The 19,498-nt window shown below is 41.2% G+C and overlaps 1 protein-coding gene across 1 annotated transcript in view; it reads left to right on the top strand.

The window, feature by feature from the left end:
- Positions 1–5,361: 5,361 nt before the first annotated feature.
- Positions 5,362–19,498, top strand: part of ACVR2A (activin A receptor type 2A) — a gene marked incomplete at both ends in the record, with an annotated part of 64,383 nt that continues 50,246 nt past the window's right edge. The window contains one exon of the mRNA XM_082001720.1: positions 5,362–5,416. Within this exon, the coding sequence (XP_081857846.1) occupies positions 5,362–5,416 (55 nt within the window). The remainder of the gene's footprint in view (positions 5,417–19,498) is intronic.

The following is a 19,498-nucleotide window of genomic DNA, read 5'->3' as shown; positions in this document are numbered from 1 at the left end:
TCTAGGCAAAGTACCATCCCACATGAACAAAAGAATGAAACTAAGATCACATCCATTTCATCTTGCTGCTGCTACTCCTGCACAGAAGCACTCCGCAGATGCTTAAGTCCCTGACACTGTATCTTCAGCACTCATATGTCACAGTAAATGATTCATTAAAAATGCATAGACAGATTGATCTTAGAAGAGAGAAAAAAAGATCTGGAGTTTAAGGCAAAAGGAAAACAGAAATGAAAAGCCAAAAGGTAGAAAAATGAAACACCCCCAAAATTCACATGAGAAAGACATGCAAAAAGGCATTTAAAAAGAAAGAGGAGACAGCAATTGTGTTGACATTTAATATGCCTACTTGGGATAAAACTCATCCGTTTACTAGCAATAAAAGCAACAGCCTAGAGAAAGCCCAAAGCCCTTAAAGCATTTTACATCAAGTATCTCACAAAAATTGGTAGGCAATTTCTGCTAAGGTGTGTACAATATTTGCACCAAACTACCTAATTTTTTTTTTTTACATGTAATTAAAAGGGAGCAAATCCCTAATGCAGATATAGACAGCTCTGTTGATATTGTGCCTATAATGACATAACTGAAACAGTACTATGGTGCTGCATCCATGCAACAAAACTGGTTTTTATTGTGTGCATATCAAAAATGAGCATATTTGTACCTCTCCTCATTTGGTTCTTTGCATATGTTACATTAGGTAGGTGTGCAAAGGATGCAAGGCTTATGTGCGGCACCAGTGGGGTTGAAAACGGACTGATGCTTCTGGAGCAGCATGAAAGTCTGAGCGGGCTGCCCGATTCCAGTTACCAACAGTCATCCTAATGCATATCCCATTTGCCATGGTCCCATTAGGCCTCAAAGCTGGGAAGGAAAAGACAGAAAGATATGCTTCATTCATGATTCCTGTGGTCCTGATAAACACGTGATTGACAAGACCAACCCTATACTATTATTGTTTTTGTAAGATTCACTGGATGGCCAGAAGGCTTTACCCTGCTAAAAGGATGCAAGCAAAAAAACACCTATGCTTAAGAATAATAAGCTACTTGAGTACATCTCCTTACTATGACGTTCATGCAAATGGTGTTATATAGATCACGTATTTATTCTATTTTTATTAAAAACTTGGTAAAATACAAATATGGACCATAATTTACATTCTATCACTAAAAAAAAAAGGCAAATACCTGCAATGGGAAGTATGTATGTGTATCTTCGCACACACATGTACAGTAGCAATATTTTTAGCTATAATTTCCTACTCATGTGGCAACATGACGAGCATTTTGAAGAAGCTGAGCCAAGTAAAAATACAACCTGCAGAACAGGTCACGTTTAAATATTCTGCTATTGAAGAATATTAAAAACTACAGATTAAGTAGGAGTGTTGTAATACTTACATTAATTAATGCTTGTAAATCATTCTGAAATACTTGGATAAAAGATGGCACAAAAAGTGTTGCCACATGTCTCAATGCTTCTAGATGTGCACAATCCCATACACCTATTTTGCTTTTTGGATGTTTCGTATCATCAAAAATGTGGTCAGTGGATGAATTTAGTGTTGCTAAGTGTTTGAACACGGCAGAGAAACACCAAGGATGCCCAAATCCTGATTAAGAACTCCAGCAGACACCTCAATATAAATAGACTGAAATATCTACATTTCTTCATGACGGAATCCAAGCACTAGTGGTGGCTCACCAGGTCTAGTTACCGAACGCCTCTGTTGATCAGTGAAGTAGCACAGCTCAGCCAGCTGGGCAATGTTACTCAGCCTTGACTTGGCTGTATATCCACATATGTGAAATATCTTACACATAATATTCCTCCCAGTCTAGTACCACCTAGTATTCACATCCCCAAAAAACTTAAGACCATGCACCATCAAGCAGTGTGAAAAGGAAGGTATCTGGAATCATTCAATACCTATCTGGGGTTAGCGAACAACAGAATCAGTTTTCAGAGAACTTGGTACTTCTTGCTTATGTAAGCACAGCCCTTTCAGAAATTAAAGGCCAGCATTAAGGTCCTTATGCTTTCCCACATTGATCTCCAGATCTAAGAGTCATGACTTACTTTTTATTCAGGGACAAGTAACGTATTTTATGGTATCCATTTAAAAAATAAAAGCGCAGGGAGTCTCACCAAACTCACAAAGGAGGAGAACTGTTGCCCTTAAGAGGGATAATTTAGTGCAAGAGTGTTTTATCTCGAGTGACAAAAAGCACCACCAATATATACATCTTCCCCTACAGGTGAGAACACTAGAAATTATTCGTCCTTCGTGCTCTCTCCCTCATCTGTTCCAAACCAAGCACATGTGCTGTTTTATACGCATGTTTTGGAGCACAGACCAGACTTGTTCTGCTCTCGCACAGCACGTAAAACAAAGTAGTCTTGTGCCCGTCTCGGGAACGTCTGAAGGCTATCGCACTACAAATAAATGCTGCAAGCCGCTGGTCTGCGGCAGCCAGAGGACAAACAATGATAGGAAACAGGAATTTGTTGTGATTCACAGGGAGGCCAAGCGAGCTGCCACCATGCGAGCAGAGCACCCTGGTCTTCAAGGTGACCAGCGCAAAACCTCATTCATTGCACGCGATACACTCTGTAGGTACCTATAACCCCATTATACATGTAACCACCGAACCATCTTGGCGTGACAGCGTCAGAAAATAAAGCTACAAAACTCACTCGGCGATCACCCCGAGGACCACGTCCGCCACGGGGACCACCCCACGCCCCGGCTCCTACCGGGAGCAGCAGTGGAGTTTCGGGCTGGGGGAGTGCAGCAAAGGGCCGGGAGAGCAGCGTTTCACACCGTTGGTAGCAACTCGCAGCATTACACCAGCTCTCGCACCGGTTTTTACGGTAGTTGTTTGTGGTTTGTTTTTTCTGACAGCCTCCCCCCGTCAACTTAAAAGGGCCGCGGTCAGGGAGAAAAGCTCCCGAACGCCAAGAACAAGCCCCGCAAAGGTGAATTAATAATAACGGAGGGCGGGACCGGGAGGCGCCAGCTCTCCTCCGCCGGCGCCGGCAGGGCCGGACGCAGAGAGCAGGTGCCGGCGGGCGGCGCAGCCGGGCCCGTCCCTCACACCTGCTGGCCGGCACGGCGGCCTCCTCGGGGCGGGCGCCACCAGCAGCCGTATCTCCGCCCTGCTGCTGCGTTACCGAGGCGAGAGGGGACCGAAACCGGCGGGACACCTCCGGGGCGGGGCGGGGGCCGATCACCGGGGCGGGCGGGCGGCGCCGAGCGAAGGCGCCCAACGGCCGCGGCGCGAGGGCGGCGCCCCGAGGCGGGCGGACGCGCGGACGCGCGCCTGTGAAGCGGCGCGCGGGCAGGTAGGGGCGGAGGGAGCGCGCGGCGCCCGCCCTTCGCCGCGGAGGGGCGGGGCGGCGTTGGGGTTGAGAGGGTAGGCGGGGCCAGGCGGCTGCCGCTGGGTCGTTGAGTGGGCAGGGCGGCTGTCAATCCGGGGCGGCGCGCGGCTGCCCGGCGTCGCGCGACGGGCTGCCGCGCTTGTGGGAAAGGAGGGGCGGGTGGGGGAGGGGGAGGAGGAGAGGAAACAAAAACAATCGCCCGGGCGCCGCCATCTTGGGTCCGTTCTCCACGCCACACAAGTGAATGGGTAGATATGAAATTACCACAGGGGAGCAGCAACAGCAGCAGGGTACGGAGGGCTGTTCCGAGCTGCCAGCTGGACTCGGGAGACTCTAGAGACGGCTCCTGCCGCCGCCGCCGCCCAGAGAAAATCCCCGGGCTCGGCCTTTTCTCCTCGCCAACCCCTAAACTGCACTCCTGGAGGGACAAAGTTGGTCTCAGTCGCGTTGCCTCCGCCGCCCGGGAGACGAGAGAGTTGCGTTCAGCAGCGGCTTCCTCGGAGCCGGGAGTGAGCGGGGGTCGCAGCTAGGGGAGAGGGTGACGAGGGGATTCCTCCCCCCTCCGGCCGAGGCTCGCCGGGTGCGCTGTGTGGGAGGCAGGAGGAAGAGGCAGCGGGAGTCCAGCAGGCTTTTCCTTCCCAGCCCTGCTATTCCTTACTCCTTTCTCCTAGAAGGGGAAAAAAAAAAAAGAAAAAGGAAAAGAAGGCAAGAACTGGATTGAGCGGGGGGGTGGGAGGGGGGGGCTGGCTCGGGTCTCCGTTGGAGCGGCGGCAGGGCGGGCGGAGGCGAGGCGAGGAGGGAAGGTGTCCGTGCGGAGTTGGAGGAGCGCGCTCCAAGCAGCGGAGTCCCAGGCCGGCTTCGCGGAAGGGAGAAGCCTGCCGCCCGCCCAGCCAGCACGGAGGCAGCCGCGGCATCCTCCTGCGCTCGCCTCCTCGCTTCCCAGGAAGCTGAATCTCTCCTAGAAGCACGGCAGTCAAGGAAGGAAGGATTTGCCACAAAGAATAGATCACCCTCCTCCCCAGCGGCTGGATAGTGCATTTTATTTTTATTTTATTTTTTCCTCAGTTACTCTTCTGTGTTTAAATACCAAATATAGACTCTTGGGGGGGGGGGGTGGAAATCTCGTAGAAGAATTTGAAATCTTGCTCGGATTCGGGAGCGCTGGTGTTGCACGCCCCGGGAGAAGGACCGCGGAGGCGGGGGAGAGAAGGGGGAGATGTGCGGATCTCGCTGACTGGAGATCGGCCACTTGTTCGGGAAGCCCGAAGGTTGGTTTGTTATCAGACTGTTGTTTCTTCCCTTTTCCTCTTCTGGGTTAACGCTAAATCCCTCAGCATTATTAAAGAAAACCGAAGTGTGGCCCACGTGTAGCTGGTGGCTTTGCTTTTATTTTTTTTAAGGTCGTTTTCATCAAGAAACTGATAAAACTTCTTCCCTTCAGCCGGAGGCTTTTGAGGTTTCAAACTGAAATGGAGCTGCTCTTCTCCCAAACACTACATACTGTATAAGGGGAGCCAGGACGAAAACACCGTGTTTACTGACTTCGATACCGCTCCCCGACACTCGGCACTCCCGAGGGATGCTTCATGCAGCTTGATGTGGGAAAGAGTTGGAGTGTGCTCAGAGACTTTGTCGTGTCCAGCGGCTTAATTGTTGACTTTTTGTTTAAAGTGGAATCGTAGCATACTTTTATGAATTAAGTTTTTGCCACCGTTTGTACAGAAGCCAAATGACACGTGTGTTTTGAAACACGGTTCCAAATCACTCAACCCGGATTCTCACTAGAAAGAGCTGCAGGGAGATCGTCAGTGTCTAAACAAATCTGATTTTACTGTTGTATGAACATAATCTGCTGCAGAAATGTTGCTATAGATTGCTTTATAACGGTTCAGCAAGAAGGGAGATCTTTCCAGCTTGCAGGACCCAGGAAACTGGATTCTTAAAGTCACTTAAATGTTTTAACAGCATTGGAAAATGGGAGCTGCTACTAAGTTGGCGTTCGCTGTTTTTCTTATCTCTTGTTCTTCAGGTAAGTGAATGTTCTTCGTTTTGTCGCTATAAACGTAAGGCTTTGGGGTCAGCCCTTAAAAGATTGAGTTAACTGTCGATTAGTGTGATTGAGGAGAAATCTTTCGTTTTTCAGATGACAAATGTTTGGGGATGGCAGTGGCTGTAAAGGCAAAAGCTGTTTTCCTCGTTATTCCTAAAAACGTATAGCATGAGCACTTCAAACGCGTGCAGCGCTTGGATTTCAGATCGGTTGTGTGGAACAAATGTGGAGACATAACCACCTAGTGTCGCATACAGTAATCTAGCAATGCAATTATTGGTGTTTCATGGTGATTTTTTTTTTTAAGAAGTGTGTTTTAGCTAGGTTATTCTTAACTTCAATTAGATGTCCTATTCCGGGCCATTCATCGCTGAATGCCAGCCTTCATTAATGCTTCATTAGTTTAGAATAGGTACTGCTCTGAAAGCATTAGCTCGTCCTTTAATGATAACGAGGAGTGTGTGAACGTATAGAAGTATGCACAGAATTAGGCTGAAAAGGGTGACTTTCCGTTTCTAAACAATAATTTCTAACGCTTTGTATTTTGCTACTCGATATGCCACTGCCTCGTAATACAAAACAAAGCTACTACTTTTAAAGACGAGAGCAGAAGTTGGGTTTCAAACGCCAGCTCCGAGTCTTGCGAAGAGAGCGGGTTGCGAGGACTTCCCCACTCTTCTTCAGGAGAATTGTTGTGGTAGCAACCAGTGGTTGGGGGAACCGTTGGTACAGTTCTGCTTGAAGCTCCATCAGTTTCACAAAAAACCTAGTATAAGCTATGTAACAGATCTAATACGTGTTTACATGGCAAGCCTGGCGCTTTCTGCTTGAGCTTTGGATATGTATATAGTTCTCTGACTGGGTTTACATACGCTTTTTAGCGTTCTTGCACGGTGTGTAAAGGTATACTTGTTTATCAGCCTGAAAGCTGGCAGTCAAGTTCTCAGCTTTTCAGTGTAACCGGTATAAGGGAGTAATGAGACTCCTAAAACAATGCCTTTTAAAATTTCAGTGTTATAATGTACAGGATTTTGCTGAACAAGACGTTTTCTTGTGGTTAGTAAATGGATAGTCTAGTCTTATGTCTGTAGCGGTATTGATCAATTCCGTGTGTGCTAAATGTGCTGTGAAATGGCGAGCGCTGCCAGAAATAAACCAAAAAAAAAATCCTTTCTGGGTTAACCAGAGAAATAAGAGCAGGTTAAGGACAGACAGAGGTTTGGGGGTTTTTGTTTGTTTTATTAGGATATACCATTTATTCCTCTCTTTGAAATAAAACCAGATTTCTTCTGGCAGTTTCATCTTGCAATAGAAGATGTGTCTTTCGTATTTTCCTAAAACCTTGATTATAAGTTACTCGAGCAACATTCCTCTTAATTTAGGAATATTTTCTCTAGGGGAAATCCCCGCCCCCCCCAGTTTCCAAAAGATTTGGTGCGATCTGCTTTTCGTGTTGTCTCTCCCTTCTACGTCCTTCTTACTAAGATCCTTTTGCCTAGAGCACAGAATAGCAATCTCGTTTGACATTACCTATCCTACTTACTAAAAAGCATGGTTAAGCAACAAAAGCCATCTTTTCTTTAGCATGTCTTGCTCAGGTTGTTCATGGTAAGACAAAATGCATGTTTCTCTCGCCTGTGAAGATGGCATTAGTCTTTGCTAAATGAGCAGGAAACTGGCTGCAATTCGGACTGCTCCTCATGTTAATGACATTGTTTTGGTGGTTATTCCAGTATTACACATTAAGTGTTCTGGTATTTAACCATTATTAACTTGTTTTACTCTCAAATTTTAGGTGAGTAGATCTGCAGCCCTGGTGTAAGCCTAAAAATAAAGAAATTCAACAGTAAGCGTTGGTTTTGGGATCAAAATTACAATCTTATGTAAGCTTTTAGCACAAAGTACAGGCATTTTGATAAGTAGTGTTTCTTTACTGTGACTTGATCTTAACATCATCGTTAGAAGAAGTTGTTTTCTTTCCAGTCTTTAGTCTGAAAAAAGTCTGCCCGGGCTATGTATTTAAGAATATTGGCAATGGTTGAAGAAGTGCTGGAGTTCAGGTGTGAAGATGTCTCTGGTTTGTCCTTCTCCGGTATGCAGTCTCCAGCTACTCTGAGTGTGTGTCAGGGAGTGAGGGTGTTGGTTTTCTGTATTTATTTATTTTTGTATGCAACTATTTTGTTAAGTTGTTTACATAGCCAATTAATACTAGTGTTTTTTAAAGAGGTGAAAATGTTGTGGGTTGTTTTTTCTATGTGGTCGGTGAGTGTGGAAGTGGTCTTAAGGTTGAAGGCATTTTATTTTACTATCTGTAAACTGCTGTATGAAATCCTGTAAATGTACTTCAAATGGATAGGAATTTCCAGTGAATTAAAATTAATAATCTTTGCTAAGGGAGTGACTGACTAAGATATTTGAAAAAATCTGACTAAGATATTTGGAAAAGAGCATCTGTGTTATGCTATTAGGCTTTAAAATATTTGTAGATGCTTGGATAAAAGTGGGTGGAGGTTTGCACCCATTTGTACTAATTCAAGAGAATGAGATAAATGCTTATTAACTAAACATGAGAACAAAATGCCTGGGTCAAGGTTCTCCATATGCCCTCTAATATACATTTATATAAACCTGTCTGTATTTTTGATGTAGTGAAGAACAAAAGATCCTGAAGTAATAAAAAAATACTTATGAACAATTGAATATGCTTCCTGTACCTCACCTGTAGGTGAGACAAGATTGTAGGTGAGCTTAAAGGAAAATAGTAAATAAAATAGCTTGTTCATCAAAGATGATTTCTCTTTAGATATTATGTATGGTCTCCCCTCCTCCAAGGAAGTGTGTTTCTGTGTTCTCTAGTTTTCATGATTGCTGAGTTATACTTGGGAGCTTTCAGGAACAGAGAACGTATACTTCCATAATTTTCTGTGATGTTTCACAAAATAAGCCTTATGCAGCTGAAAATGTGGGAGAATGTTGAAGTAGCGGATTGTCTTTAACCGAAATCTTCTGTTGTGGGTGCTGTAGCTAGATGGTTCCTTTTGTTACTCTTAAACTTCATATCTCCCAAACAATCTCTTCTGAGCTACATCATCAGTCTTTGGTACCTGGGTGGTCTGTCATCAAGGTAGTTCTGCAGCTTTAAGTATCTTGCATGGGGACAAGACACATGTTTGCTAAAATTCACCGAAGGTCAAATCATGCTGAAAATCACCTAAACAAAAGGAAGCACATCTGAAACATCTTGGTCCTTTTTTTTTTTTCTGAATGCTAGATCATTCTCAAGCCACTGAAAAGGTCTTGAGCAATTTTGCTAAAGGAAATGGCATGTCAAAGATACCTTTGTAGTTGAAATGGCATTTTAACTGTGTGGGGAATGTTTTACTCTGATTTTTATTTTATTCTTCTCCTGTCTCACACCGATTATTCTCAGGGGAAATAATTTTTACTTTTTTTTTCCCCCAAAAAATGGTCTAGATAGAACTGTAAAGCCAAAGATACTGCAACAACTTCAGAAGCTGAATGGCTAGGTACTCTGAAGAAATTGAGGAATGGGAGGTGGGACTTTTTTCTTTATTTTACCAGTGCAACTTTTTTTTTTTACTTCCCTTTATTTGGTAGCACTTGAAAATCCTGCCAAAGGTTTAGAAGTATTGTTTGTGAAATTGTGTCTGCTGGTATGCTCTCTGCAAGCTCTCCATGATTGTGGTTGAACTCTAATCGCTTTATTGCACAGGCAGAGCAATAAAACACTTCAGACATAGTACTGCTTTTAAAATAGAATCCTGCTCAAGATTCCTTTTTTTAATGAGAGTATGCACTTTTTTGTATTAAGTGTGTTATCGTTGGGCAATACCTCAGTACTCTTGGCATTGCTGTTGAGAGCAGGACTTGTAAACCTACTTAATACTGTTTTAAAGCATAGATACATTTACATAGATGTAAATGTTACGTAGTTTACAAAGTTTCATGGCTCCAGTTTGATGTTATAACTTTGATTACAGCTAAAAGTTCTGTTACTAATTGTATGTAATCTGTTAATACTTAACAGTTACAAACCCTAAATCTTCTGGGTTATGAAAAATAGTTGTACTTCTGCTAATGCAATGCTAGAGCATGCAAGTGTGGTTCTAGTAGAACTCTGCTTGACAAATGTTTCTGGAGAGATGCTGCTGTCATGGATTTATTTGCATAATATATCCTTCAGATACAAGTTTCTCTTAGAAAAATCTTCAATAAGTTTGTCTTCAAGTGCTGGATGCTATGTAAGTTGGCATGAGGAGGTATTCTGTGCGAGGGGAAAGCTGTTTTCGGCTATATGGGGGTGCAAGAAGGTAATTACTGCTACGTTGAATAATAGTTTTCATCTGGGTTTAATGGAGACTATTTGAATGCCACTTTTTTCTTTTTTTCCTCCACCTTTCTGGAATTTGGGGGCGAAAGTCCTTAGATGATGGCTTCGGAAAATTTGCAAATGAGGATAGACAAATACGCCCCCCCCGTGCCCATTCAACTATAGAGGTTCATTTTTGCCATATCATTAGTCTTGGCGGGGGGGGGGGGGGAATAACAGTAACTCCAGTGTTTATCATTTTTATTGATTCTACCTTCTCTTCCAACCTTTTATACTTCTGGTTTTAACAACACCTGGCTTTCAACTCCCAGTGCTTGTTTCCCTTTGAAATAGGAATACAGTCCTGTTTCAAATCATCATTATGAAGTTTATATGGGTAGTATCCGGATCTCTTAAAAGATGGTAGTAACATTTTCTTTATTCACAGGCAAATGTGGTGGACACAATACGCAAAAGTAGTCTTTTGGAGACCTATATGATTCGGAGCTAAGATACAGCAAGACCTGGGTACTTACCCCTGGAAAATCATGTGGAGAATAATCATTGTAACATGGGCTGTAAAAAGATAGAGGTTGACAAGGAATCTGACTGTGGAAAGATTTCTTGGTGAAGGGGAGATGCATTTCCACTACTTAATTAACAGAAAGCAGATTAATGCAAATGTCTGCTTTAGCTGGTTGGTAGAATACATGGTCTGTTAGCTATCTGATGTTCCTGAAAATGAGAACTCTTTAAAAGGATCAAGAAAATTACAAATTTTACAGCCAAGTTCTTGTGTGATGAAATCTTAATGTGTTTTTGTTGCCTTGGTGCTTAAAATTCAGCACATCTTATTTCCTGCTATTTCCATATGGAAATTGAAGTGTTATTGGATGCCAGTGACTTTATGTGGCATCTCTTATCTTCTCTCCCCTACACTGTCTGTGTGGTGGTGGAGGTTTTTTTCTTAGAAACAGTTTGTGACTATGGTGCCAAACAGCAGAGCATATTTAGGCTTAATCCCACAGAAAATGAATATTTACTGCCATATTGTTTACATTGCATATCTTTGTGGCTAAGAATCCCAGATGTACGTTAGATGCCTCAGTTGGTGGAAAGGGAGCAGAGAAGGGTTTCTCCACTACAGTAATTATTGCAAAGGTACCATTCCTTAATAGTTTGACAGTAAAGTAGCCCTTGATGAGGAAGGTCAGCATTCATTCTTTGGAACTTCCTAGTTAAAGCTGTAAATGGAAGCAAGTAGTCTGGCTAGGAAAAAAAAAAAGACAGTTCACTTACTAATGGGAGGCATAAATCTTTGGTTATGTGGTTAGAGGTATTTGAAAAACCCTTGGAAACGAGGGAAGTGTTTGTGGGAAGACTACCTATTCCTGCAGCCAGAAGCAGCTGGAGGTAGTGCTAGTATTGTTGTTAGGATGGGATCTACTGAGGCTGGGTATTGGGGGCATGAACTACTACTTTCTACTCACCTCTAGTTAGGTGCTGTCACAAAAAACCTGCATTACTTCAGGTAGTTCAGTGAAAGAATGTACCCTCTCTTTTTTTATCTTTTCTTTCTTAACTTCTGTTGTATGGTTTTCCCAGATTAATCCCATTTTCAGACTCACAGTCAAAGAAGGATGAGCCTTTACCCCTCTGTCTTTGGAACTTTCTTCGTGCTGGTCCTCCTCATGAACTGTGGGGTTACTGCTTTCAGGCAGAAACGTCATTATGGAGAAAATGAGCAAGTGGCATCCTTAGAATTGTACTGATGCAGCAAAGGTCTGAGTGGTGGCTGCATAACCTAGAATCGTGGTGACTTTACAGTGTAGTAGTGGAAGAACAGGAGTGCTTGTGTGTATTGCCGATTCAGTGTTTCATTGATTTTTTTCTTTAATTTTTTTTTAGGGTAAATTAAGTATTGCTGAATGCTAAAAACTTTCCTTGTCAAAGTACTGGTATTCTTCTATTCTATGGGTATTTCTGGTTAAATTGGTGCAAGATAATCTGTTTCAATCAGGATGCAGAGTCAGTTAAAAATGGTAATTTATTTCAGTTATTCTTGAGTTATTCACTGCGAAGGCTTGTTAGTAACTATTAAACTACATTCACTTGGCCTTCATATGATGTTGAGTACCTTTAGTTGGCAAGAAGTCTACATGTTATTGAAGTAATTTAAATGGCTAGATATTGCTGTTTGAGGTTCCTTGTTTTGTTAAGGTATAATTTCTATTTTTAAGGATTTATGTGAAGCTGTAATTAGGTGGTATTTCAATTCAAAATGCTGAAACCAGAATGTAATTAAAACCAAACCCCTATATACTCTTAACTGTGATCGGCATGTAAGTAATGCCAAAATACTTTGTTTTTTCTTTTATAACTCTTTATTACACGAGGGAAACATTGACTACAGTTAGTGAGTTGAACTGACTGAGAGGAAAGATACTGAGGAAGAATCAATGTTTTAGAAATGCTAGATCTTAAATAAAAAGAAAAACAAGAATATTTCTCAATTTTTTTTGTTTCCTGAGCTTTGAGACAGTTACCAATTAAGAAAATGAACATGGCATTTTGCATTTACAAATGGTAGATATTGCTTTCTAATCTAGTTTTGTTGTGTGCCTAAATGAAGCTGTTCTCACAGTTGGGAAGATTCCACTGTCTCTGTAATAATGACAGCAAATGAGTTAAGTAACCTTTCAGGTATTATCTTTAAACTATATCAATGTTAACAATTAAAACAGTAAAACTTAGGCCATCCAATTTCATCTAAAGATTTTTGTTTTCAGAAAGTGTCTGTATAATTGTTTTTAGAACTGGGAATAAGAATCAATAATGCTCAGAAAGCTGTTGCTCTTCTATAGCTTTAAGTCTGTGTCTTCCATTTCTAAATGGAATGTGTTCAATGTATTGTAATTTCATCAGAAAAGAGTTGATTTTTATAACTGAAGTTGCAAATTTTATTGTGGCAGGTTGACTTTTTAAGTTGAATGAAACGTGGTGGACTTCTTAAGTTGGATGGTTTGACAGGATAAGGGGTAGTTGTTTTCAGCTAAGAGGGGAGATTCAGACTACATGTAGGGAAGAAATTTTTCAGAAGGAAGGTGGTGAACCCCTGGCCCAGGTTGCCCAGAGAGGTGGTAGATGCCCCATCCCTAGAATCGTTCCAGTTCAGGCTGGATGGGGCTCTGAGCAACCTGGTCGAGTTGAAGATGTCCCTGCTCATTGCAGGGGGATTGGACTAGGTGACCTTTAAAGGTCCCTTCCAACCCAAACCATTCTGTGATTTTATGATTCATCCTCTTTAGAGATGGGAGAAAGAGGTCAAACTTTTTTCTGAAAGATACCAAACTTTTTTTGAGGATAAGTCAACATGCAGTTTTTATTCTGGAAAAAAACGGAAGGGGTAAGGCAACTCTGTGTTTTTTTTTTTTTAATTTTTTTTTCCTTGTATGATTTACTGTAAGCCTGAAGAATGTTTTAGAGATGGTCTGTGGCTTGTCTCTTTTGACTGTTTCTAAACTTCATAGCGAAATGAGGCTGCAGAGTGAACACAAATACTGTTTAACTACTAGTGCAGTCCTGATACTGTTTTTAGCTTGTGCCAACGGGTGTCTAATGAGATGACATGCAAGCACAGTTTGAGGGATAGTGCAGGCTGAGGGCCAGTGCGAGGAGGCAGCACAGTCAAGACTGTACCAGAATTCCAGCAGCTTCAGCACTTCAATATGCCCTCACCGTGTATCTGAGAGCATGGAGTGTATACCATCAGTATGCTGTGAAAACATTATAATGATTTACACTGGGTTATGGCTTAGCTTTTGCATTATTTTGGATGTCTAAACTGAAAAGCTGTCCCACATTAAAAAAAAAAAAACAAACCCAAACAACCCCCCCTCCCCCAACCAACAAAACCCAACCAAACAAAACAAACCACAAAAAAACCCCAAAAGCAAAAACCCCACCCACCCCATCCCCCCCAACCAACCAAACCAAAACAACAAATCAACCCATAACTGGCTTTGGGGCCAGAAGAACATCCCATGGAGCCAGGAGGAGGAGATCCGTGCTCAAGTGCTGTGTGGAATGGATATGCTCAGTCTATGACACATAGCCTAAGGGCCACTGAACAGTCACTGGACCTGTTGTGATCTGCAGTATAGAGACATGCTTTGAAGAAAAAACGCCTGCTTTGTATTTAAAGATGATTTCTATTTTAGATGAGTATTGAAAGTTTTGATGCTGGAACAGTGCAGTTGGTGGTTACTGTAATCTTGCAGTCTACCTGTTTGTTAATGTCACTTCATAATAATGGCTCTAAATAGAAATGGTAGTTTCCTATTTGAAATTACTTTTTAAAATCATAGGAGCATATATTGATCATCACCAGACTATCTTCTGCAGCATCATGCTCAAAGCAGTGTATTGTCCACCAAACCTCCAGGTTCTTATCAGCGGAGTTCTTGCCTAGTCTGACAGTTGCCGCTTGTCCTGATGCAGTACGTGCTCTGTCCCAAGGCTCAGGACTTCACGTTTGTCCTTGTTGAATTTCATGAGGTTCCTGTCTAGGTCCTCCTGAGTGACATCCCTGCTGTTGAGCACCCCACTCTCTGGCATTGCCTGCAAACTCAGGGAGGTGTGTTACACCACTCCCTCCAGCCACCGATGAAGGAATGAAACAAGATGGGTCCTCAGGTAGGCCCCGGGGGGGAACTCTGCTTGTGGTACTTTGCATCCCGCTATGGACATGTGTCTTACATGACTAATTCTATTCCAGTCATATGCTGGCTGTGTTTCAAGCTTTATTTACTAGCTCAAATAGCTGATTCTAACTTCGTTTCAGCGGTTTCCTTCTTTTTGGTGGCTTACAAACTTGTGATTCGGAGGGGTTTTTTTGTAACTGAAGCTGTAATAGCATTGACCTTATTTTTCTCAGGTTCAGAGTTCTTATCTAGATAATGCTAATCTCTGGTCTAAACGATCATAGGGATCTTTATTCTGTCAGCTGTATTATGAATATTTGGATTTCAATATCAACATATAAGTTGAAATGTAATCTGTTTTTAAAAGCTGTTTTTAACTATAAACAATCATTTTATCAAGCCTTATAACAAGAAAAGCTGTTTCCTTCTAGGAATTCTGGGGAAGATCCACATAAATGGGCAAGTGGTTTAATTTTGTTGTTCAGTTATAGTGTGAAATGCATGAGACAAAATTAAACTTTGCAGTAAGTAACTGTTAATTTTATACATTTTTGGTAGTGTTTGTCAGTAGAAGATATCAAAGAGTTTTCTTTAGCTCATACCAATTACATGATGGAATAGTGTTCTTTAAACATTTCCATGTTTCAGGGTTGAAAAAATATAGGCTGTGGAAGTTTTTTGCAAAAACTTTAATTTGCACACAATTGCTTGAATTACTATACTTATTACAATAAATTAGATGATCTATTTTTCATCATTTATTTATAAAGCTACTTTAAAAGTAGCATAGAGAAGACCACTGGTTAAATATTTTCATTTCAATTCTCTGATCTTTAATTTTGGAAAGGGTCTGTTTTGCAAGTTATCGCTAGGCATAATTGTATTTCATTAAATTTAACACAAAGCCTGTCAAAAAGGTTGTCTTTAATGGCTTTTAAAAATGTTATGGTTTGATTTACACTTTGTTGAGCTTCAGGTTGTGGCATGTACTGGGGGCATGGGGGAATACCGCAACAAATCAAGTGTCATCTAACCTTACCTATTTAGAATAATACAAATCAGTAGTGAGATCTTAATTAGTTCGTATATGCCATGTATGTGCCAAGATTAAGATTTTGAACCATGAATAATTTGTGAGGAGGTTATTTAAAACAACTTCTGTCCCCAAATAAGTTCGTTCCCTCCCCAAATAAAACAATAACTCCAAACTCAGTAGTGAGGAGTGTCTTGCTGACACTCTGGAAAACCCTGTATGGAAACAAAAACCAAAACAACTTGACAGTTTGGTGAAAGTTTTCTGTTTCTTTTCACTTGAAAAAATACTGAATTGCATCCTATTAGGTCAGAGACTTTTTTTTTCATTTCAGTTGGCTTTTGTCCCCTCTAAATGAAGGAACTGTGCTTTTGACAAGTTGAACTTAAATCCCCCTTTTGTCTCCCCCAAATCATGTGTAACTATTTTTGTAAAGTATTACTTTTTAAAACAAATTTTACAGTTTATTTTTTTAATAAGACAGTTCAAATGATTCAGAAAATGCATTTGAATGCTGTTTGGACCTATGGCGACTGGTGCTGCAGAGGTTTTGTTTGAGGAAGGGAGAAATTTTCTCCCATCCCTTACCCTGTTGTGTCCTCCCAGACTGTGTGAGGGCAGAAACTTTTGTTCTTTCCCAGCATCCCTAGCATCCCTTAATATACTGATTATGTGCTTTTGAGAATGCCTACACAGAAGCTGTATAGTAGATAATTTGCAAAAAAAACCCCCAACAGTAATCCAGCTCTTTAAATTAGGAAGAATTATGATTGAAAACGGAATCATCTATGATGTATCCTAAGGAGAACTACCTTTTAATGGCTAAGGATTCAGCCATAAAACAAATTCAGTTTTTGTTGTTTGCGTTAGTTTGTGTTGTTTGTTTTTTAAATCTCAATTCTAAAGAGCGTTGAGACTATGTACCAAAAGTGATGGTATTGATATTACTCTAATGATGTGTGAGAACAGAAATGGAATAATCTTTGGAATTTATGTAATCAATGATGAGTAAATTTTAGGATTTGGTGAAACATCTTACAATTTTAGAAATAGAATGGCAATGAAGATTTTATGAAAACTTGCTTTGCCAAAATTTTTCTTCTGAAATTTGGTAATACCGAAGTTTTTCTCTCACCATTATTACAAATATTTTGGTGTTGGAAGCTCTTTTATTCAAAGTGAAGGCAAAGTGAAGAGTGGTATCTGTGTAGAAAACCTATTGGCATATTTTACTTCAGCATGATCACCTTGGTCAAAGTATGAAGCTTCTTTCAACAGGTAATGGGTAGCACATCAATTCAGGCAATCTTCCCAGCTGAGTACTAGCAGACTTCATTATGTGAGGAGAAGAGGTAAATGACAAGTTCCCATTTATTCATATGTAAGAGTAAAAATGTGTGCTTGAATTTGGTTTTGATAAGACTTCTGGGATATTTACATGCTGACAATGTATGTTCTGGGGGAGCTTCAGCTGACCATCTGAACTCTTCTCCCCACTGTCTTCATTCTAGCCATAGTCGATCTTAATGTTTTTCTAAGAGAGAAGCTTGTTTGAGAAATCCATTATTCAAGCGTGGACTGACATTCACCATGCAGTAGGCTGTAGACTTTGATAGGAACTCCTGGAATGTTACTAACAAACTGCAGAATCCTTGTTGTGGATAACAAACAAGTGGAGTGTCTAGCTTGTGTCAGATTTTGCTTAGTTGATGGTATCATTAGACAGGATATTTGTGCAGAAAAAGTAATTTTGAAACAGAGGTTCAGTAATGGAAGAAAGTTTTAGAAGTAAGCCAACAAAGTGGATGTTTTTTAATTGTTCCTCCAGTAGTTCAGCCAGCTTCCTCAAACACCTAATTAGCTTCTACTTGTCCAAAAGGATTATTTCAGTTGCACCTATTGTTACAGGTGACAGCTGGTACCTCTTCATATGGCTTTTCAGGGCAACTTGTCCATCTTTAATTAAAAACGGTTTTCCTTTTATTGAGAAGTCCCTGCTTTTTGGTGTGGTAGTAAGTCATGTGTGGTGTGGTAAGAAGTTAAGTCTTTCTTTTCACCAGGCATCTTTTAATTGTCATTACCTAAAGTGCTCTTCAATAGACATTTCTAGATTACATTTCTAGCCTTAAGCTAGTTTCTCTATTTGACATAGTGTGAAGAAGGCTTTACAAATATGTACAACAAAAAATATTACATTGTAGAGTCCTTTCAGTGTTGGCGTCTTGTAGTACTGTCAGCTTTGATTTATGTAGGGTATTTAAGACAAACTGGCTGGAGGACTGGGAGACTGACAGTTCCTCTTCTCTGTATCCTCTTCCTCATCCACACGCCCGCTTCATGGCGAAGTTACACTTCGCTGTTGGTTCAGCCCTCTCATACACCAGCCCTCTTGGCTGGCTGACGTTGTGCTGGGCTGATTCAATTTGCTAAACCAGCAAAATGACTTGAAAAACCAGCAAGTAACTTTCTGCAAGCGGTATCAAATAAGAACAAGAGCTGGGTTAAAAGATGGGGTAAATAACAGGTTCAGAGTTGGTATAATAGAGCTGTTCTGTATACATATTGGGTAAGAAAGGAAAAATTACAAAATTAATTATTTTTTAATAGCCTCCATCTTTAAAAATAACTTGTTTCTCTTTTTCAGAGCGGTTCTGAGGACCTTGGTGCATGCCTGTTGTCACAGGATTTTTTTTCCTCTTCACTTGCTTTTTAAATATTTTCATGTAACATTCTTCTCCAGGGGCTCTAGACTAAACATTTTCAGTCAGAATGGCAGGCCACTGCCTGTTGCACCATTCTTCTAGACAGTACCTTTGTTCATCCTCTATTTCACTGGAACAGAGCTACTGTTCTTTTGTATGGATGGATGAGGCTTACATATGAGGGAGAGCAGGAATCTAGCGGTGAAAACTTCTCATTGTCATCATTCACTTAAGTGGCACCATCTTCCGTTGCACTTGTGGATAGTTCACAGGTAGCAGAAGGCAAAGTTCCTATGCTTAGGGAGAGCATGTCCCAAACTGGTGGAGCTGGAACCTGCATCTGTGGAACCTGATTCAAAGGAATAGGTGATAAAATTAACTTCTGTCTTCCAGGTTTGCTGGTAACAGTGAAGTGGGAGCTAAATAGGAGGTTCAGACTGATACAGTGAGCTGCAAAATCCAATTACATCCCAAGTTTAGGAAAACAATTTGGAAACACTATTTGCAACATAATCTTAGTAGGCATAAAACTTTATGCAAAAACTCTGGGAAAATTCAGATCCAAGCAGGGAATAGGCAGCACTCAGATCTAGAAAAGATGGGGGAAGAAGTAGGGTAGGAGAAGTCTTTAAAATAACGAACCTCATTTGATAATGCCTGAATGTATTGAATTCAAAACACTAAACACAGCATCAATAATCACGTTTACAGAAAATAGCTGACCTGCTGATTTTTACACAGCAGCTGAACAGCCGTGTAGTAATTATGTCAAGGATTTCCATCTCCCCAGTCTGAGGGAATTCGTCTTGTGAGCATCTTGCAGTTTCCACGGGAGCATGTTTGAACCAGGCTACTTGTCAGCAGCTTGTCATATTGTTACCATTACAAATATGTAGAGCAAGCTGGTGGAACCAGGGCATTAAAGAGTGCAGAGCATTTATAAACGGTCGTTGAATTGACAAAAGCCATAAAACCAGGGAAATCTTCCAGACAGCAAGGCACACTTCTGAAAGTAAAGGTGTGGTGCTGTGACAAGTCAGGGTGAGATTGTGGTACTTACAGTTCAGCTTCTAACCAAGTCTTTGGTGCAACTACCTAAACTCATCAGCCTTTTGTTATGCTCTAGTGTGACGTAAGCCTCAGGATTTTCTCAGGCTTTGTTCAGACATCGTGTTGCTTTTAACCTTCCCTGAAACTCTACATGAGTATTAAAATCCAAGCATGGGCAGCAGAAGTAAGAGATGTATTAGTCTCCTTTAGCAATATTCTGAGTAAAACATGACTAGAAGTCCA

This window comes from Phaethon aethereus, assembly GCF_964289735.1.
Source record: "Phaethon aethereus genome assembly, chromosome: 6".
In the NCBI taxonomy this organism is placed as follows: Eukaryota; Metazoa; Chordata; class Aves; order Phaethontiformes; family Phaethontidae; genus Phaethon; species Phaethon aethereus.
The sequence above is the reverse complement of the archived record's forward strand: the minus strand, read 5'-3'. Positions and strand labels throughout refer to the sequence as shown.